Below are 25298 nucleotides of genomic sequence, written 5' to 3'. Positions count from 1 at the left end.
CACAAGTCCGGTTGTTCAGCTGTCATTCCATCCTGCCGACAACGCCATATGATAGATCCAACTATGAGATATGGCTTGTAGATCTTATAGATCTAAACTTTGAGTCCAGTTTCACTAGATCTCTCTCCGTCAGGAACAAATTACACCTGGAGATATCAACTCCGTTGTGAGTCAATCCTTTAACCCAAACAACAGGGAGATATAGAGCTGAAGGGAAGAACAGCAGGGAGGAGACGAAGTGATGTTAAATAGACAGACAAATGATTTATTGAATAATCTCAGTTGTGTGTTGATGCTCATTCAAGCTCTGCCAAACTTCGTCTGACTAGAAACAAATTCAACATGTGTTTTTAACATTCAAGATTACAGTATCAAAACATTGTCTCATGACATTATTATGGACCTTGAGATGGAGACCAATGGATACTCATATCAGCATAAGACACAATACAACTCCCAATGAGGTTAAACAACAGGAAAGTAAGGAGCAAATAATATGAATAGAAGTGAATAATAAAAGAAATGAATGAATACATATGATGAATATTGTAATAAATGTGATAAATTAAATAGAATAATAAAATTAATTAAACAAGAAACAATGTATGTTTCTATCCAGATCTATCAGTATTCTCCAATTTTACAAGACTTGGACCGAGTTTACGGCACTATACACGAATTACAATAAATAAATGTAGTCAGGCTCGCAAGAACGTGGAAGAAAGGAGGCGGGGTCGGCGTGGACTGGGAGACAAGAATTCCTTTTTATTTTGGTTATCTCACAACAAGACGTTGCGCCAATGCGCTCTAATCCAAACAAAACAAATAAACAGCTCTCTTCGGCTTTTCCGGCACACCGTCCGTACGAATCACTCTTGCTCTCTGTGTGAGTTGCGTGGTTCAGCTCCCAGCTCTCCCAGTCCGTCTCTCTCCTTTTCTCCTCCGATACTGTGAGCCTTTAAGCTGTCTCCTCACCAATCACTGTAATGAGACTGAGGTGATCTTAATCTGCAATCGACCTACTTACTTACCGTCTATCCCGTGTCTCTCCTCCCCGGCACAGACGTCACTAAACCACGCCCCCCTTGCCACAATAAACAATAGATTTTTCTTAACTAGTGGTTCGTGTAATAAAATAAAATAAAGTAAAATGTGAATTAAATATAATTAATAGAATAAAATAATGATTTTTTATATAAGCCCAGAAGTCCCTTTGGATCAGGCAGTGTTGTTGTTTACGTCTTTGAGGCGCCGGGTGGAGCTCAGCGGACGTTCTGTTGAAATATCGCCTCCGATTTTTTCTGAGGTCAAGTACTCTTTCAATCTATTGATTTTGAATTTTAAAAGTGTTACTCCCTTAGAAAATCCATTGACAGTCAGGCATATTAAGAAAATCTTGAATTACTTAAAAAGAACACATAGTTCTTAGACAATAGACAATGAAAAAGTCTAGTGCAACCTCTGGTGCTGTGCCGTCAATATTGGCTCCGATAGAAATGGCAAAGCAATCTTATGTGAGCACAACATTTTTGTACTATGCGTCACTATTGCTTTGTCTGTAATTTTTAAAAACAATTTCCCTCACAAATTACCTACCATATGTTTGATGAACACAGAGGTCCTGTAATAATGTTAGTCCCGTGCCAATCAGCATCTCTGTGATTTGGTTGGCTCATATATAATTTTTCAAGGTTTTATCCACAGTTTGGAAATAATGGAGGCTGTTTATAAGTGTTTTTTTTATTAATTCGGCTGCTGGATCATATCCATAAGTGACCGGGCGTCTGCCGTTTGTTTATTTATCATGGAAACTCTCTTAACATTTGAGACCACGGTGATCTTCTGTCCGGTTCATGATCACGGGTCTCAAATAATGACAGGTATGGATATCATTAAACACCATATAACTAGAGGCTATACAAACTATACACAAAGCCTTGCCATCACATCCAGGAAATAAGTCAGTAAATTTAAGGTAAAATCTCAGGCTTCATGCATCCCTTGCGAATCCACAATGATATACAGATGTGGGGAGGCAATTTATCGTCGTTTTAAGTCGTTAATTTTGCGTGAGTGGCGCGAAAACTATTAGCGCGAATTGATTGCTCGAGTTGGAAATGTTTAACTTGCGCGGAAGAACGTCTCAAACCCATCGCCCGTTTCAGAAAAGGAATCAATGGAACAGTAGAGAGGTTGTTGCGCGAGCTGAACACCGGTGAAAACTCGTAACGATACAGCCTCGTGCCACACAGCTGTTTGATCGCAGACGGATCGGCGTATGACATCAAAACACAGTGAAAGCTATTTGTGAACTGACTGCTCTGTATGCATTTGAATTACTGGTCGGTCTGCGCAGAGCTGCAAGTTAAACACACATTCCAATGAAAGCGCCACATGCAGAGACGATAATGGGCCAACAGCGCCACAGTAGCCTACTGTGGAGTGCAAGACTGCACTATAAACACACAGAGCAGCTGCAGTTTGTTTTGATGGAAAGCACAACGTTTACATTTTCAAAATATGTCAGTGATTTAGGAGAATAAATAGGTTTAGTCTCCAATTAATATAATATCAATAGTAAGAAATATAAAGCATGCTGAAATTATTCAAAATAACACTTAGCTTTTTAAAATGTGTGTTCACATAGCAGGGGCCAAAAAGCCAACTCTAGACCATTCTTATTTTTATAAAACATCACAATTTTCAGACACTAAATAAATCCCTATTCATGCAGAATTTTGGGGGTCACTCTATATACTGTCTTGTACAAGATAGGTTCTCCAGGAACCACTTACTAGTTTACAGATCTTACAATAACCATTTTTAAGAATTTGAGTTCCTTCAATAACCACTATAAAGCACTTTGAGGTCCCAGTGTAGTGAAAAGGTGACTCCAGAACTTTAGAACTGAATATAAGGTTATTCAAGAATCTTATAAGTTCCTGGAAGAACGACAAAGAGTATATATGGTTCCACCAATAACCCTATTATGAGAAAAGGAGCTTTGAAGCACTTAAGGTTTCTTTGAGTACACAAGAGGATATTTGAGGCACCTTTTATTTTTACAGTTTACCTACAGCATGCCCACACTTTCCCCAGTGTACCCACACTTTGCCCACACATCCCCCAGTGTTCTAATATTTTGCCCACACTTCCACCAGTGTGAAACACAAGACGCTAGTTAAGTCGCTTTCATAAGGTGTTGCACAGATAGAGCCGTGAGAACGTTTTGAAAGCACACGGAGCTCTGCTCTCGCAGAACTTTGATGTCATATGCCGACCTGTCTCTGATGTCAGACATTCAAGGATCAGTCTGCAGCATTTCAAGAAGTTGAACATACCTAATGCAAAGTCAGAAGACACATTTGCAGTATTTTGTGTGTATCAGTTCTATAGGAACGTGCACTTTTTTAAATCATTATATGTTATATATAATGAAGTTTATTTGAATGGAGACCTAATTTAAACATGTAGCCTTGGAGGTTTATAAGTATCATTTCTCGTTATAATTCTTTGGAGCCCTAGATGTATGCACTGCTTAATTTGTTTAACTATTTTTGAGTTGTCTGTGGACATCTTATCAAAGGAAACGAACACTTGATCTCCACAGGGACCATAAGTGAGACTGTGGCCTGTGGACATAAATCAAGTTATCAGTATTGAAGTCATTGAATGTGTTATCTTTGTATTTATAAAAGTAGTTTTGAATTGTCTCTTTTGGAAAAAATTAAATAACTAAGGTTCCTAAATCCCTGGTCTTAGCTCATTCACTTATATATATATATAGTTCCCCCCCACCCACCTGGAAAATCACCTTTAATCTCATATCTGGAACCGGGCCTGGTCACAGGTGGTGAAAATGTACGTCTTATATGGATTTTAGAATGAGGTGTGGCAAAATGGCTCTATGCAGCCACCTACAAAATTTAAATAAATGTTCCTTCATGTAAATTTATGAAATTTGGTTGGCTCATGTTACATTTCAACAGCTCCAAATAAGTATCCTACAGTATTCTATACCCAACAGGAAGTCTGGAATTTTATCTCAAATGTTTTGTAGTTTTTACCTTTTCAAGGCGTTGTATATACACATTGTGTATATATATTCCATTATATAAACATCATTTTTGTTAAGTCTAATCTACAGGCCTATGCGATTTTTAATTGCAACGCCTTTGGGTTTTTGTTCAATGACGTGTCCACTGTGGCCTTGAAATGTATGATGTTTTGCCATGAAACATGAAGAATTTGTTACGTGGTTGGGAATGTTCAAACTTGACACCATTATCACCAATGGCACCAAGATGTGCATCTTTAAATTTAATTTTGTCTGAAGCTACAGTGAGTCTAAATATGCAGTATTGTAGCTAGGTTTCATTCTATATTGTTAGGGCAGGGTGGTAGTTCTCTTTACAAACGTGCATATGATTAACCAAGATTTGCCTGTTAAATTATCAGAAGTTTCCCTGCTTTCAAAATGTGAAGTACAGTCAAACGTCCTAGATCAAACAGTATTAACTGCTATGGGATATATTCATCAATATCCCCTCAATCTTTAAAAGAAGATTCGCAAGACATGCAAATTAACAGATTTTAGTTTCAGATATATGTACCAATCTCTCAGTAAAAATAAAAGTATGATGCTTGAATATTTCTCATGTCATTTATCACCCCCTCTAATATGGCTCAAAATTTCAGGTGAAAATTGTCATTTTACCTCCCTCTACAAATAAATGGATTACTTAATTACTATTCACCAGTAGTATTCAATATTTTGGCTTTCATCACTACTGATTTTGGTCTTACTTCTGTAAAAATAGAAAAGCAAATTGAGTCCGGACGTCTGGTTGAGTTGACACCAAATGACTCTATATACAGATACCAAGATGGCGGCGCGTGAACATCGCGAGGCTCAGCGTCTCTCCAGTTTTAGCAATTATATAGTGTTTTTCTTGCTCATCTCGGGCCTGTTCGTACAGAACAGTTGTGCATTCACAACGTACACCCGGCATGAGCTTTTGGATATCGGTTTGCGCATTCCCGGAAGTTATATCAGCAACATTCAACTCGTCCCTGAGATCGTGAAAACCTCCGATGCTACGCACCCCACACGGCCGGTCGGAAGTGCTCGCCGGCGGCGTCGAGATCGTAAACAAAGGCGGGGAAAACGCGGAGGGCTAAGAGCTAAGCTACAGCTTACACCACACAGGCTCTCTTTACCCAGCATTTTCCTTGCTAATGTACGATCATTAGTGAACAAAATGGATGAGATTCGACTCCGCATCATCAACAATAAAAAACTTTTGAACTGCAATGTTATAATCTTCACGGAAACATGGCTACACAGCGGCATACCGGACAACGCTATTGAGCTAGCGGGCTACAACACACACCGCGCTATAGAACGGCAGAGGAATCCGGTAAGACAAGAGGTGGACTGTGCATTTATGTCAATAAAGCTTGGTGCACGAACTCTGTTATTGTCGGGAGACACTGTTCGGCTAACCTTGAGTTTCTCATGGTTAAATGTAGACCGTTTTATCTGCCACGGGAATTCACTTCAACCATTATAACGGCAGCTTATATTCCACCGGATGCTGATGCCAAGCTTGCTATGAAAGAACTTCATGCAGCCATCAGTAAACAACAGACTGCTCACCCGGAGGCTGCATTTATTGTTGCGGGAGATTTTAATCACTCAAACTTAAAGACAGTGCTCCCTAAATTTCACCAGCATGTTTCCTGCCACACAAGAGGAAACAAAACTTTAGATCATGTCTATACAAACATGGCTGAAGCTTACACCGCGACCCCCCTCCCCCACCTGGGTCAATCTGATCACCTTTCTTTGTTCCTCACCCCCAAGTATTCACCTCTCATTAATCGTGTGAAGCCATCAGTGAAGACCATCAAGGTGTGGCCTGCGGGGGCAGACTTCACACTCCAGGAAAGGTTTCTACACACAGACTGGAGTATGTTTGCTTCTCATGCCACCAGTGGCTCTCACACGGATATAGACACCTACACCTCCTCTGTATTGGACTACATCAATACCACCATTGATAGTGTCACAGATCAAAAGCAGATCACCATATACCCGAATCAGAAGCCATGGATGAACAAGGAAGTGCGCCTCCTGCTGAAAGCACGCAACACCGCCTTCAGATCAGGTGATGCGCAGGCCTATAGTACTTCCAGGGCAAATCTGAAGAGGGGCATCAAAAAGGCCAAGCACTGCTACAAGTTGAAGCTAGAGGAGCATTTTGCCAATTCTGACCCTCGACGCATGTGGCAGGGCATCCAGGCCATTAGTGACTACAAACCCAACCACTCCATCCCCATAACCACAGATGCTGCCTTTCTGAACGAGCTTAATGACTTTTATGCACGCTTTGAGAGAGACAACAAGGAACCCGCCACCAGGCTCACACCTTCCACCGACCACCCAATCATCACACTAAATTCCACAGATGTTTTCACTGCACTAAGCCGGATAAACGCGCGCAAGGCTGCCGGCCCTGATGGCATCCCTGGTCGCGTACTCAGGGCATGTGCGGAGCAGCTCGCTGGGGTCTTCACGGATATCTTCAACCTATCCCTCGCCCAAGCAGTGGTTCCAGCATGTTTCAAATCCACCTCCATTGTGCCCATTCCAAAACATTCCAGCCCGACGTGCCTGAATGACTACCGCCCTGTAGCACTCACACCCATTGTTATGAAGTGCTTTGAGCGGCTGGTCCTGTCACACCTAAAAGACTCTCTACCATCCACACTGGACCCATACCAATTTGCCTACCGTAGCAATAGGAGCACAGATGATGCAATGTCCATGGCGCTGCACTCCGTGCTCACACACCTGGACAATAAGGACACTTATGCACGCATGCTGTTTGTAGACTTCAGCTCTGCATTCAATACCGTAATCCCTTCCAAGCTAATCATCAAACTTGGAAACCTAGGCATTAACAATTCAACCTGCAACTGGATTATGGATTTCCTGACAAACAGGCCTCAGCTTGTTAGGTTAGGCAACATCTGCTCCACCACAACCACCCTCAACACTGGTGTACCACAGGGCTGCGTACTGAGCCCCTTTCTCTACTCCCTTTTCACACTCGACTTCAGGCCTGTGAATGGAACTAACTCCTTAATCAAGTTTGCAGACGATACAACAGTGATTGGTCTCATCAGCAACAACGATGAGACTGCTTACAGGGAGGAGGTACGGCACCTGGCCACATGGTGCTCAAACAACAACCTGCTCCTTAACACCTCCAAGACAAAGGAGATCATCGTGGACTTCAGGAAGGCGAAAGGAGGCACACACGACCCCATCCACATTAAAGGGACGGCTGTTGAACGTGTTTCCAGTTTTAAGTTCCTGGGATCCATATTTCGGAGGACCTGTCCTGGACCACCAACACCTCATGCCTGGTCAAGAAGGCTCACCAGCGTCTCTTCTTTCTGAGGACACTGAAGAAGAACCAACTGTCTTCAACTATCCTGGTGAACTTCTATCGCTGCACGATAGAGAGCATCCTGACCAACTGCGTCACAGTCTGGTACGGGAACTGTTCTGTTGCTGAGCGCAAGGCACTGCAGCGGGTGGTGAAAACAGCCCAGCGCATCACAGGGACTACACTCCCTTCCATTGAGGACATCCAGAAGAAACGCTGGTTGCGTCGAGCTCGCAGCATTCTCAAGGACTCCTCTCATCCCGCTCATAGACTGTTTACTCTCCTGCCTTCCGGTAGGCGCTTCAGGTGCCTCCGGGCAAGAACCAGCAGACTAGGAAAAAGCTTTTTTCCCAGAGCTGTTTCATTACTGAACTCTGCTCCCCACTGATTTCACTACCTCTCATAACTTTAACTTAATGCTGCTATTACAATGTTTACATTGCACTATAGGGCTGCCATGCATGACTGAACTGTACACACCAGTACTTCATGTATCTGCTCTACCGGACTGTTTACACACACTCAGCATCATTTGCACTCTATTCTGCTCACTTGCACACCAGGAATATTACACTGAATGCTCATTTGAACTAATGGACTACACTCATAACTGCATTACCTCATCTACTGCACTGTAACTTTCATAACTGCATTAACTCATCTACTGCACTGTAACTTTCATAACTGCATTAACTCATCTACTTCACTGTAACCTTAATAACTGCATTAACTCATCTACTGCACTGTAACTTCAATAACTGCACTAACTCACCTACTGCACTCTAACTCGTCTATTGCATTGCATCTATCGCATAACTAACTGCATCTACTCATCTATTGCACTATAGCTTCAATATCTGCACTAACTCATCTACTGCACTGTAACTGTATATCTGCATCTACTCATGTATTGCACCGTACCTTTAATAACCACATTAACTCATCTACTGCACTGTAACTTTAATAGCTAATGTCTGTAACTAATGCACACTTAAGTCACTTGCACTATTCTATAGTCTATATTGTTATCTGTTCATAACCTCCTGTACATTAATGTTCACAGTATATAGCCTTCTGTATATATTGTTCATAGAACATACCGATTGTCATATTTTTATAGTACATGCCCATCGTAAATTATTTTCCTAATATTGTATTCTGTATTTATTCACACTGTATATCCTGCACTTGCTAATTGCACTTCTGGTTAGACCTAAACTACATTTCGTTACACTGTACTTGTATATGTGTAATGACAATAAAGTTGAATCTAAAAATCTAATATATACAATATATATCATGATTAATCAACACTTATCTTATTATATGTGAGATCCATATGTTGAACCAAGGATAAACTACATTTTGCATTTCTTTGGAGAGAGCTTACAATCGATTAGTAATGTTCTTCCGAAAGAACAAAAATGGTGTAACCGAGTAGTTAGAAATTAGCTAGTTACCGCTATGGACTTAACATTCCAGTGTAAGAATTTACCAATGATTGGTGCAACCCTACCCATGAGATTAGTTGCTTTTTGCTATATTTATTTTTGTCATCTCAGAAGCTGTTAAGTGACACTACAAAGGCATGTAAATCATATGCTACTGCGACCACAATGATCAGATTATTTTGTTGTATTATGGTGTTTTGGTTAGCATTTCAACATAAGACAACATGTGATCTGATACTCTTATAACATGATGCTCTTTTGTGCTATTGATTGCCCTTGGCAGCATTGAAGTGCTACCGTGCAAAGTGTGACATCCAGGATGAGATGGAGGAGATGGAGGAAGAACAGCGCACAATGACATCAGTGGAGACTGTTTCAGTATTGCAGCTCTTCAAGGATTTGTCTGTGCGCTGGCAACTTATCACCATCATTGTGGTGAATGCTGGAATGCAGCTGTCTGGAATTGATGCGGTGTGTATTTGCGTTTGTGTTGTTAATGTCTTTCCTGTAGCTCAGTGGTAAGATTAAGGTTGTGGGTTCGACCCCAGGGGATTGCAAATGCGTAAATGTAAATGTAAATGTAAATGTTATGATGATGATTATTAACTCTTTCCGTGCCAATGTTTTAAAAAGAAAGTTCCCTGATGGAGGGAACGAGATGTTGTGTCCAGACGACAGATGGGGTTCGCCCTTGAGAACCTATCAACTCTGACTACTATAGAAGAGGCCAATGTTTGGCGAATGAAATTTGCATGGCGCTCTCTGCCCCCGGATATCCGATATAAAAGGTAGATGGCGGTAAGCATTCATTTACCTTTTGTTCTTCAGAGCCATTGCTCATGACTAAAGAACTGAAACTAAAAGCTTTAAGACAAATTGCCGGATCTATGACGTGGCGCAGTGGATCTTCTCTATCCTGCAGCGACCTTCCCCTGGGTGTCACGGCAAGGACTGAGCATTTCTCCAGCGCGCCATGTCCCGCTGTTCACTTGGGTGCTGCACCTCATCTAGGAGGGGGACGGACACGATAGCTGCATCAGGTGTCTGGGCGTCCATCACGCTGAGGCAGCTTTCGTAGACACATCTTGCCCGCACTGCAGGCAGATGGTCAGGCAGAAGTTGTGGTCACGGACCACTTCGTCTGCTTCCCGGGCTGTGACGTCGGTGGCTAAGGAGGGGGAAACCTCCAACATTTCAGCAACCTTCTCGCAAGAAGCGCACCTGACGAGAAGACCCCAGGGAGAACAACATCAGGTCCGAACATTACAGCCACGCCTCTGAGCGGTCGGCTTCTCAGGGCCTGGCACCCACTTACTCAAGAGAGTTTCCGTTCTCCCTGGGCGTTCCTTACAGCCTCTCTCACACTCCACTGGAATGTGTTCGGCAAGCCAACCTCACGCCTTGGCGAAGCGTAAGGTCGTACACACACAACAACCGCCACCACTCTCAAACTGACAGTGCGTGCAGTTGTTTCCGCCAGGCAAATAAGTAGGCAGAGCCAACCTTCCCTCCGGGGTCCCCCCCACGAGACGTGGTTAGATTAGATTAAATTAGATTAGATTAGATTAGAATAGATTCCACTTTATTGTCATTACACATATACAAGTACAGAGTAATGAAATGTAGTTTTGGTCTAACCAGAAGTGCAATTAGCAAGTGCAGGATATACAGTGTGAATAAATACAGAATACAATATTAGGAAAATACTTTACAATGGGCATGTACTATGAACAGTATAAACAGACAGCTATATATTGTGAACATTAATGTACAGGTGGTTATGAACAGATAACAATATAGACTTTACAATAGTGCAGGTGACTTGAGTGTGCATTAGTTACAGACATTAGCTATTAAAGTTACAGTGCAGTAGATGAGTTGATGCGGTTATTAAAGGTACGGTGCAGTACATGAGTTAATGCAGTTATTGAAGTTATAGTGCAATACATGAGTAGATGCAGTTATACAGTTACATTGCAGTAGATGAGTTAGTGCAGTTATTGAAGTTACAGTGCAGTAGATGTATTAATGCGGTTATTAAGGCTACAGTGCAGTAGATGAGTTAGTGCAGTTATTGAAGTTACAGTGCAGTAGATGAGTTAGTGCAGTTATTGAAGTTACAGTGCAGTAGATGTGTTAATGCGGTTATTAAGGTTACAGTGCAGTAGATGAGTTAGTGCAGTTATTGAAGTTACAGTGCAGTAGATGCGTTAATGCAGTTATTGAAGATACAGTGCAGTAGATGAGTTAATGAAGTTATTGAAGTTATAGTGCAATAGATGAGTAGATGCAGTTAGTTATGCAATAAATGCAGTAATGCAATAGATGAGTTACAGTGCAGTAGAGAAGTTGGTGCAGTTATTGAAGTTACAGTGCAGTAGATGAGGTAATGCAGTTATGAAAGTTACATTGCAGTAGATGGGGTAATGCAGTTATGAGAGTAGTCTGTTAGTGCAAATGAGCATTCAGTGTAATATTCCTGGTGTGCAAGTGAGCAGTATAGAGTGCAAATGATGCTATGTGTGTGTTATCAGTCCGGTAGAGCAGATAACATGAAGTACTGGTGTGTACAGTTCAGTCATGCATGGCAGCCCTATAGTGCAATGTGAACAATGTAATGGCAGCATTACAGTTAAAGTTAAGAGGAGTAGTGGAATCACTGGGGAGCAGAGTTCAATAATGAAACAGTTCTGTGAAAAAAGCTGTTTCCTAGTCTGCTGGTTCTTGCCCGGAGGCACCTGAAGCGCCTACCGGAAGCAAGGAGAGTAAACGGTCTATGAGCAGGGTGAGAGGAGTCCTTGAGGACGCTGCGAGCTCGACGCAGACAGCGTTTCTTTTGGATGTCCTCAATGGAAGGGAGTGTAGTTCCTGTGATGTGCTGGGCTGTTTTCACCACCCGCTGCAGTGCCTTGCGCTCAGCAACAGAACAGCTCCCTTAACAGACTGTGACACAGTTGGTCAGGATCCTCTCTATCGTGCAGCGATAGAAGTTCACCAGGATAGTTGAAGACAGTTGGTTCTTCTTCAGTGTCCTCAGAAAGAAGAGACGCTGGTCAGGCATGAGGTGTTGGTGGTCCAGGACAGGTCCTCCGAAATATGGATCCCAGGAACTTAAAACTGGAAACACGTTCAACAGCCGTCCCGTTAATGTGGATGGGGTCGTGTGTGCCTCCTTTCGGCTTTCTGAACTCCACGATGATCTCCTTTGTTTTGGAGGTGTTAAGGAGCAGGTTGTTGTTTGAGCACCATGTGGCCAGGTGCTGTACCTCCTCCCTGTAAGCAGTCTCATCGTTGTTGCTGATGAGACCAATCACTGTTGTATCCTCTGCGAACTTGATGAAGGAGTTAGTTCCATTCACAGGCCTGCAGTCGAGTGTGAAAAGGGAGTAGAGAAATGGGCTCAGTACGCAGCCCTGTGGTACTCCAGTGTTGAGGGTGATGGTGGTGGAGCAGATGTGGCCTACCCTAACAAGCTGAGGCCTGTTCGTCAGGAAGTCCATAATCCAGTTGCAGGTTGAATTGTTAATGCCTAGGTTTCCAAGTTTGATGATTAGCTTGGAAGGGATGACGGTATTGAATGCAGAGCTGAAGTCTACAAACAGCATGCGTGCATAAGTGTCCTTATTATCCAGAATTTGTGAGCACGGAGTGCAGCGCCATGGACACCGCATCATCTGCGCTCCTATTGCTACGGTAGGCAAATTGGTATGGGTCCAGTGTGGATGGGAAAGAGTCTTTTAGTTGTGACAGGACCAGCCGCTCAAAGCACTTCATAACAATGTGTGTGAGTGCTACAGGGCGGTAGTCAATCAGGCATGTCAGGCTGGAATGTTTTGGAACGGGCACAATGGAGGTGGATTTGAATCATGCTGGAACCACTGCTTGGGCGAGGGACAGGTTGAAGATATCCGTGAAGACCCCAGCGAGCTGCTCTGTACATGCCCTGAGTACGCGACCAGGGATGCCATCAGGACCAGCAGCCTTGCGCGCATTTATCCGGCTTAGTGCAGTGTAAACATCTGTGGAGTTTAGTGTGATGATTGGGTGGTCAGTAGAAGGTGTGAGCCTGGTGGCGGGTTCCTTATTGTCTTTCTCAAAGCGTGCACAAAAGTCATTAAGCTCGTTCAGAAAGGCAGGATCTGTGGCTATGGGGATGGAGTGGTTGGGTTTGTAGTCACTAATGGCCTGGATGCCCTGCCACATGCGTTGAGGGTCAAAATTGGTAAAATGCTCCTCTAGCTTCAACTTGTAGCAGTGCTTGTCCTTTTTGATGCCCCTCTTCAGATTTGCCCTGGAAGTACTATAGGCCTGTGCATCACCTGATCTGAAGGCGGTGTTGCGTGCTTTCAACAGGAGGCGCACTTCCTTGTTCATCCATGGCTTCTGATTCGGGTATATGGTGATCTGCTTTTGAGCTGTGACACTTTCAATGGTGGCATTGATGTAGTCCAATACAGAGGAGGTTTAGCTGTCTATGTCCGTGTTAGAGCCACTGGTGGCCTGAGAAGCAAACATACTCCAGTGTGTGTGTAGAAACCTTTCCTGGAGTGTAAAGTCTGCCCCCGCAGGCCACACCTTGATGGTCTTCACTGATGGCTTCACACGATTAATGAGAGGTGAATACTTGGGGGTGAGGAACAAAGAAAGGTGATCAGATTGACCCAGGTGGGGGAGGGGGGTCGCGGCGTAAGCTTCAGCCATGTTTGTGTAGACATGATCCAAAGTTTTGTTTCCTCTTGTGTGGCAGGAAACATGCTGGTGAAATTTAGGGAACACTGTCTTTAAGTTAGAGTGATTCAAATCTCCCGCAACAATAAATGCAGCCTCCGGGTGAGCAGTCTGTTGTTTTCTGATGGCTGCATGAAGTTCTTTCATAGCAAGCTTGGCATCAGCATCCGGTGGAATATGAGCTGCCGTTATAATGGTGGAAGTGAATTCCCATGGCAGATAAAACGGTCTAAATTTAACCATGAGAAACTCATGGTTAGCCGAGCAGTGTCTCCCGACAATAACAGAGTTCGTGCACCAAGCTTTATTGAGATAAATGCACAATCCACATCCCCTTGTCTTACCGGATTCCTCTGCCATTCTATCCGCCCGGTGTGTGTTGTAGTCCGCTAACTCAATAGCGTTGTCCGGTATGCCGCTGTGTAGCCATGTGTCTGTGAAGATTATGACATTGCAGTTCAAAAGTCTTTTGTTGTTTATGATGCGGAGTCGAATCTCATCCATTTTGTTCACTAATGATCGTACATTAGCAAGGAAAACGCTGGGTAAAGAGAGCCAGTGTGGTGTTAGCTTTAGCCTAGCTCTTAGCCCTCCGCGCTTCTCCTGCCTTTGTTTACGATCTCGACGCCGCCGGCGAGCACTTCCGCCCGGCCGGGTGGGGTGCGTAGTATCGGGTGTTTTGGCGATCTCAGGGACGAGTTTAATGTTGCTGATATAACTTCCGGGAATGCGCAAACCGATATCCAAAAGCTCATGCCGGGTGTACGATGTGAATGCACAACTGTTCTGAACGAACAGGCCCGAGATGAGCAAGAAAAACACTATATAATTGCTAAAACTGGAGAGACGCTGAGCCTCGCGATGTTCACGTGCCGCCATCTACGCCACTCCACCAGCCGAAGAACCACCCCTCCTTGGGAATGGTGAAGCAGACCGTCCTCTTGGTCCACATGTTCAGTCCCTGGGATCTTGAGAGCTGCCCACACTGACTCGGTGACTACTGAGGACGGTCCATCTTGGCTAATCGATCCAGTTCGCCAGAAACCCTCCCAAGTTCAGGGCATCCTCTTTACCTCGGTCAGAGGCAGGGAAGACTTCGTACTTCGGGCAGAGGTTGCCACCCTTCTGGCGAAACAGGCATAGAGTTCGTCCCTTTAACAGCCCGTACTTCATCGTTCCCAAAAGAGACGACGGGTCGCGTCCCATTTCAGATCAGTGTACCCTGAACAAGCACCTTCTCAAGCTGCCGTTCAGGACGATCACGCAGAAGCGCATCCTAACATCCTTCTGGTGTCAGGATTGGTTTGTGGCAATCGACCTGATGGATGCTTACTTTCATGTCTCGATCCTCCCTCGATACAGGCCGTTCCTACGGTTCACGTTCGAGGAGTCGGGCATATCAGTACAGAGTCCTCCCTTTCGGTCTGTCCCTGTCCCCACGGGTCTTAACGAAGATCGTGGAAGCCGCCCTTTGGTGTGCGGGGACTGAACTATCTCGGGATCTGTTGTGTACGCAAAGGGACCTGGTGCTCCGGCACCTAGATCGATTGGGACTACAGGTCAACAGAGAAAGGAGCAAGCTCTCACCAGTGCAGAGCATCCACTTTCTCGGCATGGAACTCAACTCTGTCATCAGGTCCGCAGTACGTGCCCAGTCGGTGTTGAGCTGCCAGGAACAATTCAGGCAGTCAGCGGTCCCCCTAAAACAGTTTTCAGAGGCTCCTGGGACACATGGTGTCTTCGGCGGGGGTAATACCCCTTGGGTTGATGCACATGAGACCGCTCCAACACTGGCTACACAGTCGAGCTCAGAGGAAAGCGTTGCACACCGGCAGCAGGCGCATGGTGATGACTCCCCTCTCCCGTCGCACCCTAAACCCCGGTCTTCCATGACCTTTTTCCGGATTGAGGTCCCACTTGGGCAGGTCGAGGCACGTCGTGGTGACGACGGATGCCTCCCTGCAGGGGTAAGGGTGCAGTGTGCAACGGACACGCAGTTGCCTGGCGCTGGACAGGCCCCCTCCTACGCTGGCATACCAATTGCCTAGAGTAGTGGGCTGTGCTACTTGCACTGAGGAGGCTACGGCCTTTCGTGCAGGACAAGCACGTGCTGTCCGCATTACTACAGCTGTGGTGTACATCTATCACAGGGTGGATTACGCTCATGGCAGCAAACACGACTTGCCCAAAGCCTCCTCCGGTGGAGTAAAGAGGTTATCCGCTCCCTGCGGGCCACACACATCCCAGGCAAACTGAACCAGACAGCCGACGCGCTCTCTTCAGTATACGCCTAGCGGAGAGTGGCGACTCCACCCCCGCAGTGTCCAGCTCATTTGGATGCTGTTCAGGCAGGCCTAGGTGCTCCTGTTCGCCTCCCGCTTGATACTCTCTGTCCGAGGTCCCCTCTGCACGGATGCCCTTGCGCATAGCTGGCCGCCGGACAAGCGGAAGTACGACTCCCCCCCAATGAGCCTCATTGCACAGACACTGTGCATGGTTAGGGAAGAGGAGCACCAAGTGTTATTGTTTGCGCCACTTTGCCCAACCGCACTTGGTTCTCAGAGCTAATGCTCTGGGCAACAACTCCCCCCTGGCCCGTTCCCCTGATGAAGGACCTGCTCTCTCAGGGGAAGGACACATTCTGGCATCCCAGACCAGACCTCTGGAACCTCCATGTCTGGTCTCAAGACGGGACGAGGAGATCCTGAGTTGGCTACCCCCTCTGTGGCGGAGAGGGGGGTCACCCAGGCTAGGGCCACTGAAGGTGTATGTAGTCGCTATCGCCACTCGTCACGACTAAGTTGATGTAAACTCTTTAGGGCAGTACGACCTGGTCACCAGGTTTCCTAAGGGGCACGGGAAGGCGTAATCCGCCTCGTCTCTGCTCTATACCCCTTTTGGACCTTAATATAGTCCCTTCAAGCCCCTCTGAGGTTCCGATCTTTCTCACCTTTCGAGTAAGACGGCCCTCCTGATGGCGCTATCTCCGTTTAAGAGGGTAGGAGACCTTCAAGCATTCTCTGTGTCCCCGGATTGCCTTGAAGGATACGTGCCCGAAGTTCCCATAACTCCCTTTCGGGACCAAGTGGTGAACTTGCAGGCGCTCCCCATTGGGGAGGAAAGTCAAACCCCATCCGTGTTGTGTCCAGTACGCACACTGCACCTCTACTTGGACTGCACGCAGAGCTTCAGCTCTGACCAGCTCTTTGTCTGTTTTGGAGGACAGCAGTAGGGGAATGCTGTCTCCAAACAGAGACTGGCGCACTGGATCGTGGATGCCGCCACGGCGGCATACCGATCACAAGCATACCCATTGGCAGTGTTGGCTCACTCCACAGGGAGTATAGTCACCGCCTGTTCACTGGCTTGAGTCGCCTCTATGGCAGACATTTGTAGAGCTGCGGGTTGGGCTACGCCCAACGCCTTTGCAAGGTTTTATGACCTTTGTGTAAACCCGGTGTCAGCCCACATCCTGTGTGGCGACATGTAGGACTGGCATCCGGCGGGGCGCATGCCTGTGAAAGCACCTCCCCACCCTCCAGGAGGTTGGGTCAGTGTGCTAGCTACCTCTCTTCTTACCCAACCACTTGGTTAAGTATAGGCATCCCATCCACCTCCCTTCTTGTGGCCTCTGCAGCGCATCCCTAATTAAGGAAGTTGCACTCACCCGGTGTAACCCGATCCGGACAGCTTCTTGCGAGTAGAGAGCTAAGGCCTCCGTCTGTGAAAGGTTACCGGTCGGGGCTGTACCCATCTTTCTCCAAGAAAGCACTGGGACTCCCGACCATCATACTGGAAGGTTACTGTCTCGCGAAAGCCTCGTGCTGACACACCCAGGCCTGCTACCGTCGCTTCGCTAGAGATTGCGACGCTACAGCGTTGTGGCGTTTTCCATAGGAACCCCATCTGTCGTCTCGGAACAACGTCGAGAGACCGAAGGAAAGGTAATGTCTTGGTTACGTCTGTAACCTCAGTTCCCTGATTGGTTCCCTTATGCCACAACACGTATCATCCTCTACTGTAGTCGTGAGAGGCTCTCAGGCTCTTCAGAACAAAAGGTAAATGCATTCCGTCTTCCTTTTATACAGGATATCCGGGGGCGGAGACAGGCATGAAAACTTCAATCGCCAAATTTTATTGGCCTCTTCTATAGTAGTCAGAGTTGATAGGTTCTCAAGGGCAAACCCCATCTGTCGTCTCGACAAAACGTCTCGTTCCCTACATCAGGGAACTGAGGTTACAGACGTAACCAAAACATTCCCCTGCAACTTTTTTAAACATTTTCATCAACTTTGATGGCTCACTTTAAATTTTCTGTAATGAATATATGGACAAACAATATATCAAATGAATGAACAGAGTCTTTAACAAAAGACACTGTATTCTTCTAACTTCATTTGTTCATTTTTATCACCTCTTAGATGTGGGGAGGTTTCTTCAAAACTGCATCACTTTGATTAAATTATCACTTTGATAATTCAATTTTTTTTGGTCAAAGTCTCCGTCCAGATTAGACTCAGAACAATGATAAAAAACATATAAAATATATATGTTCTAGGTTCAGAGATTCTATACGTTTTTCAAAGGTGTGTAACAGTTCCACCTGCTGTACAACAGTATGAAGACTGATTGCCATAATAACTGGTCCCATATTTAGTCATAAAGCAGCTCAGTCACAATTTAAGTTAAGTGTAGGACTAAATCTTAAGTGTGCGGTTTAGGGATGATTTACGACCTTGCTGTGCCGACCGGAATTTTGGATGAAAACATTGGCATGGACCAATGACTGAATAGATTGAATTATCTACGAATATTCTGACATTCATGTTGAATGGTGAAATTCCTCAAAGTAGTTTATATTCAACAGAAATATGACAATTAAGACTTTTCAAGAGAACATTATAATAATGACATTGGAAATGAAAGATAAACACGTTTCCACTATTTCTTATTTATCCATTTTAATCCGGTGCTGGAATTTGTTTTTATTGGCTTTAGTCAATTATTTTTGCTATGTTATTTTCGGCTCCATCCAGGGTGTATCCTGCCTTGATGCCCGATGACTCCTGAGATAGGGGCAGGCTCCCCGTGACCCGAGGTAGTTCGGATAAGCGGTAGAAAATGGATGGATGGATGTAATTTTCGGCATTCATTTTGGCATACATTTATCTTGCGTATAAAATCACACATACCAGAAGAATATGGCATAATGAGAACGCGCAACAGTAGGCTATATAGAGCAGGACTCCGGCAGCGTTACCTGTAGCTCATTGGTAAGAGCATTGCGTTAACAATGCAAGTTTGTGGGTTCGATCCCAGGGTATGGCACATAAATAAGTTTAAATGAATATGTTAATGCAATGTAGGGGGATTTGGATAAAAGCATCTGCCAAATGCAGAAACGTTTATGTAGAACTCGAATGCATGCAGCATTAATTACATGAAGGGGTAATTAATTTATCATAAATTAATCAACATCATTTATCATAAATTAAGTCACTTTAATCTTGCACACAAAGAAGTTTGTTAAATGTATAAATTAATTTATGATAAATGATGTGTACTGTTTCATTAATAAATTCGTCTTGCTAATTCATATTTTAAAAAAAGTGCTACCTGCAATTACGCCTATGCAGGGCAGTAATGAATTTATGCATGCATAGGCGTATTTGCAGGTGCCCCTTTTTAAAATATGAAATTGCGAAAGGAATTTATTACTAAAGCAACATCTACACAGCTTTTTTGATAATTGAATTTATACATTTAACAAACATCTTTGTGGGCAAGATAAAAGGCAGGCAGTCCATACATGCTACACGCATTCGAGTTACGCTCGAATGGATGATCAGTACTGTTGCACATTTTCGTTATGCTGTATTTTGTTTTCAATAGTATGTATGATTTCACAAGCAAGAAATTATTTTATCCTTATTTAATGAGAAACAAATCGACTAAAGCAAATAAAACAATTTTGTGTCTACATCATAATATATTCAATTGAAAAGTCTTTATTGTCATATGTGTGTTGAATGTAAACTCGTTTTAGTAATTTCACCATTCACCGTGAATGTATCAGAGAATATTCTTAAATAAGGAAATCTATTCAGTAATTGGCCAATGCCAATGTCGTCATCCAAAATCCCGTTTGCGGCACAGCAAAGTGTTGTAAATCATCTCTAAGCCGTAAAATTACGATTTAGTCCTACACTTCACTTAAATTATGACTGAGCTGCTTTAAGCCAAGATTTTTTTACTCTTTGAGTCAATTCTTAGTAATTCTCAGAAGCTTGATGAATACGCGCCCTGGTCTTTGGCAGGGAACGGTTGAGATAACTCGTTTATTGCAGGGAAAGAGTTAAAGTTTGTGAAAATGGCTATAGGGTCATTCCTTTTCAATTGTCTAAATTTAAATAGTTAAATCAGAAGCAAGACCAAGATCTGAAGAGATGAAAGACAAAATATTAAAGGTCATGGATGAATATTCACTGAGTAATCCATTAATTTCTAGAGAAATTATAATTTTCACCTTGAGTTTTTATCTAAATTGGAAGGGTGAAAATGACACTAGAAACATACCAGCATCAGTATTTTGTTTTTACACAGAGATCAGTAGATCTATTAGTAAAATCTGCTGTCTTTAGCAATCCTCATTACCAACGGTGACTGTTCAAAAATGAGGAAAAAGCATTTTTCATGTTGTTTTTACAAAATTCCATGCCTGTTATACAGAACTATTAGAGATACATTTATGTTCTTTTAGATTCTTGTGTAATACCTACAATTCTTTTAGGGACTACATTTATAAGGCCCTTTATGGAGATATGAGGATCTAAATATGGCTTCATGAGTAAACTGTAAAAATGTTTGGTCTTGCTTCTGTAAAATTATTTTAAAATATCATGCCGGGAAAATCTAAACAAATTGGTTAATTTGAAAGAAATGACCCTATACCGTTGTTGTAGATAAAAACAGGACTGATGATTTTTTTTTCTTCTAGATCTGGTTCTACACCAATGCTATATTTGAGAATGCCGGTATTTCTGCTCATCAGATCCAGTACATAACAGTAGGCACTGGAGCCATAGAAGTCATTGCTGGGCTCATTGGTGTAAGTTTTACTTCTCAGTGGTAACAGTGGTTAAAGAAAGAATCCCCCCCCCCCTTAAAAATAATCACATTTTGTTGAAATGTTGGACTTGGAAAGAAGATCACCCCTGTTCTAAAAATGACTTGTAAACTCAATCAAAGGACTGTTTCACAAAACAAGATTACGAATAAGCAAGGTGTTTTGTCAGTGGATTCAGTTTCATAAAGCAAACCTTAAAAAGTTTGGACTGTTTCATAAAGGTCACTAAGAACAGTGGAGATTTAAGTCCAAAAACGTTCTTAAATGAATTGATCTAATCAGTCGAGCTTAAATAGGTTTTACAAACGCTGTCTTTAATTCACGCGATCCCACTAATTTAAACAAGGATCAATTAGTCGAGATATAAGTGCTTTCAATACTGTTGTTAAGTGGTCCTGCAAGTCAAACATGGATCAAGTCAATCCACTAAGACAAAAAGTAGATTGGTAATAAATTCATACATTAATAAGTATAATGTGCAATGAGTGTAATCAAGTTAAAATGTTTGTATATAGCATATTTTAATACAATTCAATTTAGTAATACAATCTTGGATACAATACATTAATCAACCCACCCTCAGCCTATGTGACCCAGACAACACAAAACAAACCTTCCAAAAACGGACCTTCTGTGTCACCTGGGCTCTCCACCTGCGTGGCCCCACCCTGGACTCCTCCCTTATCGTCTCTGTCGCTCGTTCCCAGTGTGTCATCTGTCTTCTCTCCACCATGGCTCCTTCCTCCCTCCTGGTCATACTGCACTGGACTCTTCCCTTCCTTCTCCCCTCAACCGTCACCTCCCCAGCCTTATGGACTACCCCCTGTCCCCTTCCTTTTGTTTACCCCTCGTCCAACGCTTGAGACCCTGGCACCTCCCCTGTAGGTGTGTTGAGGCACGAGAGGGGGATATGGTTACAACTCCACCGCTGTCTGCCACGCCCTCCCCCTGCATCAGCACCTTCTCCTGCCCATTCCCTTTCCCCCGATTTCTAACACTATGGACTACACTCCCCATAATCCCTTGCCCCTGATTACAATTACACCTGTACCTCATCTCCAGGAGACTATTGATACCCTCTCTATTGTTGTGTTGGTGGTCTAATCTTGTTGTATTATGTTCTGTGCACTGGTTGGACCTTGCTGGATTATCCGTGGACGTTACTTGTTATTTGGATCGTACTTACATGTGGATGTGACCCAATGTTTGGATACTCAACTGTGGATGTCACCTGTCGTTTGTTCACTCACCTGTGTAATTACCTTATAACCGGATTGTTAAACCCAAATCTATCTCCGCTCTCTGTGTGGCATCAACCATCAGCCCAGTATTGTTACAGGTAGAGTCTAAATTACAATGGCCGGAGAATTGTGAGGAACTTAGATTTATAGTATGTTTTTAATCAGATATCTTGTTTTTTTCCACAAGAAAAGAACACAAATAAATAGTTGCATTATTGTCAAAAATGATAATAATAATTCATTACATTTATATAGCGCATTTCTGGCTAGTCAAAGCGCTTTACATCGAAAGGGGGGGATCTCCTCAACCACCCCCAATGTGCAGCATCCAGAACCCTCACCACACACCAGCTTGGTGTGGAGGAGTCAGAGTTACGAAGCCAAATAGTACAAATGAGGAAAATAGGAGGCCATGATGTATCGAGGCGAATGGGCGAATTTGGCCAGGATGCCGGGGTTACACCTCTTCTCTTATTCGAAGGACATCCTGGGATTTTTAATGACCACAGAGAGCTAGGACCTTGGTTTAACGTCTCATTTGAAGGACGGAGCTTTTTTTTTTACAGTAGTGTCCCCGTCACTGTACTGGGGCATTGGGACCCACATAGACAACAGGGTGAGCACCCCCTGCTGGTCTCACTAAAACCTCATCAAGTACTCATCACTATAATTATTTGCATTTGTGTGTCTCATAACCCTGCCTGGTTCATTGTCATCAAAAATCTACTTATTGCCACAGTCCTTCTCTACAACCATCCTTGGCAGCCTCTCTCTCCTCAGGCACATAATATATACAAGGCATCCCTCTTACTTTAGTAATCTGTAAATAAAAATTAAACTGTATGTCAGTACACTAGAATTATTTAGATTTAAAATAGAATTTTGGCTATATAACTGTTTAGAATAGCTCTGTAAGTAGCTAATATCATTTTATTAGGAATGTTGATTTTTTTTTTTTTACTTTATTTACAGCTTTATTCATTTTTTATTTACTCTATACATTTGATATCAAGTACCATATACTTTAACAGAAACATGTCAGAGACATTATATTCATTCATTATTGTGGTCTATAATTTAATTTATTACATGTATTTTTTTAATTAAGAATTATTAATAAAGGGATGTAATATTGCATCATCACAGAGAATTAGTGGTAATATACATTACATGCAGGAAGGAGGTAATGCCTTTTCTTCTAGAGGACCAACTGGATCCACATTTGACTTTTAGGGCTGTTTAACAATAAGCATGCACGTGCAGTTATCTTGACTAATTGAGCATTTTACGCGTGAACTAAAGCTAACCTTACCTTACCCATTTAAGCTCGACTGATTAGATCAGACTTTCAACTGTGATCAGCTGTGGTCATTACAAGTCAGGAGATGGATACAAAAATATTTCAAAGGCTTAATCAATGCCCATATAAAATAATGTGATTGTTATTTAATTTAATTTAATTGATCAATTAATTTAATTGTGCATGCGTGTGTGTTCACTTGCATGTCTTTACAACTTTGACATCATGGTAATTAAAAATAATGTTTTTTTGTTGTTTTCTAGTCATAAAATACCAGCAAGAAAACTCTGTTTCCAACACATTTGTTCTAAATCTTTCAGTGCTTCACAATTGAGCGTGTTGGTAGAAGGCTGCTAATGATCAGTGGTTTTAGTTTCATGGGCATTTGCTGTGCTGGAATTACCGTTTCACTGTTGTTACAGGTAGGTCTGAACTTCTCTCTGATACAAGGGCAACAATAAACTGTATTTCTATAATTTAGGCAAAATATTTATTTGTATGTGTATATTTACAAGGTCTCTGCTTTTATTTTGCTAGACACATGTGACTTTCATGCGTTATATCAGTGTGGCCTGTGTGGTCGGAATTATTGCTGGATTCTGCATAGGACCTGGTGAGGATGTCTAATTGCGTCACATTACACATTGCATGCATTCTGTTTCATTGACTGCATCTGTTTGTGACAATATGTCAACCCAGACTCATATTCGTTTCTCTGCCTACATTTCTGCATAACCCGAAATACGCAGCTCAAGGCAAAAATTGCTGCATTTTGCAGATAAATGTGCATATTGTTTTTCTCCTCCGATATTGGTTTCACATCGGAGTACTTATTTGCTCGTGCTCCTCCTGAAATATGTTAATAAAACCTAATTGATTAAAGGTTATGAAGCAGACATGTGCACAAAGTGAGAGCACCTAACTCTACTCCTCCCCTCAACCCAACCAAATACAAGACAGCCACGGGTATTTATTGCAAACACTGACCAAAAACAGTACAAAAACATTACAGACCAGTCAAGTTGCATTTCAAGTGTTCTAAAACCATACAGTATCGTTGTGTGAGCTCAGTAGGTTTTAATCAACAACGCTACACAATTGCACCAAGTCAAGTTTCATGAACATGAACTGAGGAATATACATCAATAATGTTCACTGTCGGCTGCTTTGAAACCTTGAATGTACCCATGTCAGAACTGAGAAAAAATGTCTAATGGAGGTTCCGCCTGCAAGATGCGTACCTGGAGCCAGTATTTTGGGTTATGCAAAAATGTAGACAGAGGTACATATTTGCAATGACCCTGTGTTGCAAATTTTATATATACAGCCTCAGAAAAAAATAAGGAACCATTTCAAAGACCAGCTTACAACTTAGGAAAATAAAAAAATCACTTGGTCAAAAAAAGATTTACAAAACAGAAATGTTCAAGATCTCCAGAGTATATGTGTAATTATGCACAATAGTTGGGGCTCCATTTTGCACTAATTACTGCTTCAATGCGGCGTTGCATGGAAGCGATCAGCCTGTGGCACTGCTGAGGCATTATTGAAGCCTAGGTTGATGGATGCAATGCTTATACTTCTTCCAGTGGAGGAAGTAGGGAAGCAGGAATTAGCGTATTGACTAACCTGATGAAGGGGAGAAGGCACTTCGGAGGGTCACAGTGGGAGGGCGTACTTCTTCTTGTCCCACAGCCCGCTGTGCGCTAAGGCGTCCGTGCCAGTGGCGGCTGCTGATCTTTTAAAGAGGGGAAGCTCATTTTCGGCCTAAATCATAAAAATTGTCCATTTATATGTAAATTCTGCTCTATGTTCCTTTTCAAGAAAATGCTCTGTAACCCTGTCGTACCAACTAGGCGTCTTTTCCAGTGACTTGACCAGTGTCCTCTCAATGGCCAGCAGAGCTAGGCTGCTTAAACGGCCTTGGCCCATTGTGTTACGGGTGTAGGACTTGAGCCGCTTTAAACAGGAGAAGCTCCTTTCTACACCTGCAGA

The 25298-nt window shown here is 43.2% G+C and overlaps 2 protein-coding genes across 6 annotated transcripts in view; one reads left to right on the top strand and one right to left on the bottom strand.

Moving 5' to 3' along the window:
• Positions 1 to 25298, bottom strand: part of LOC130438694 (piggyBac transposable element-derived protein 4-like) — a 198625-nt gene that overhangs the window by 51389 nt on the left and 121938 nt on the right. The window lies entirely within an intron of this gene.
• slc2a15b (solute carrier family 2 member 15b) overlaps positions 1 to 25298 on the top strand; it is a 64175-nt gene that overhangs the window by 34658 nt on the left and 4219 nt on the right. For both annotated transcript variants that reach the window (XM_056770849.1, XM_056770856.1), the window contains 4 exons: positions 9192 to 9379; positions 20634 to 20744; positions 23624 to 23725; positions 23841 to 23916. In XM_056770849.1, coding sequence (XP_056626827.1) covers positions 9192 to 9379; positions 20634 to 20744; positions 23624 to 23725; positions 23841 to 23916 — 477 coding nt within the window. The remainder of the gene's footprint in view (positions 1 to 9191; positions 9380 to 20633; positions 20745 to 23623; positions 23726 to 23840; positions 23917 to 25298) is intronic.

Source organism: Triplophysa dalaica, chromosome 2, assembly GCF_015846415.1.
Source record: "Triplophysa dalaica isolate WHDGS20190420 chromosome 2, ASM1584641v1, whole genome shotgun sequence".
NCBI classification, from domain to species: domain Eukaryota; kingdom Metazoa; phylum Chordata; class Actinopteri; order Cypriniformes; family Nemacheilidae; genus Triplophysa; species Triplophysa dalaica.
The sequence above is the reverse complement of the archived record's forward strand: the minus strand, read 5'-3'. Positions and strand labels throughout refer to the sequence as shown.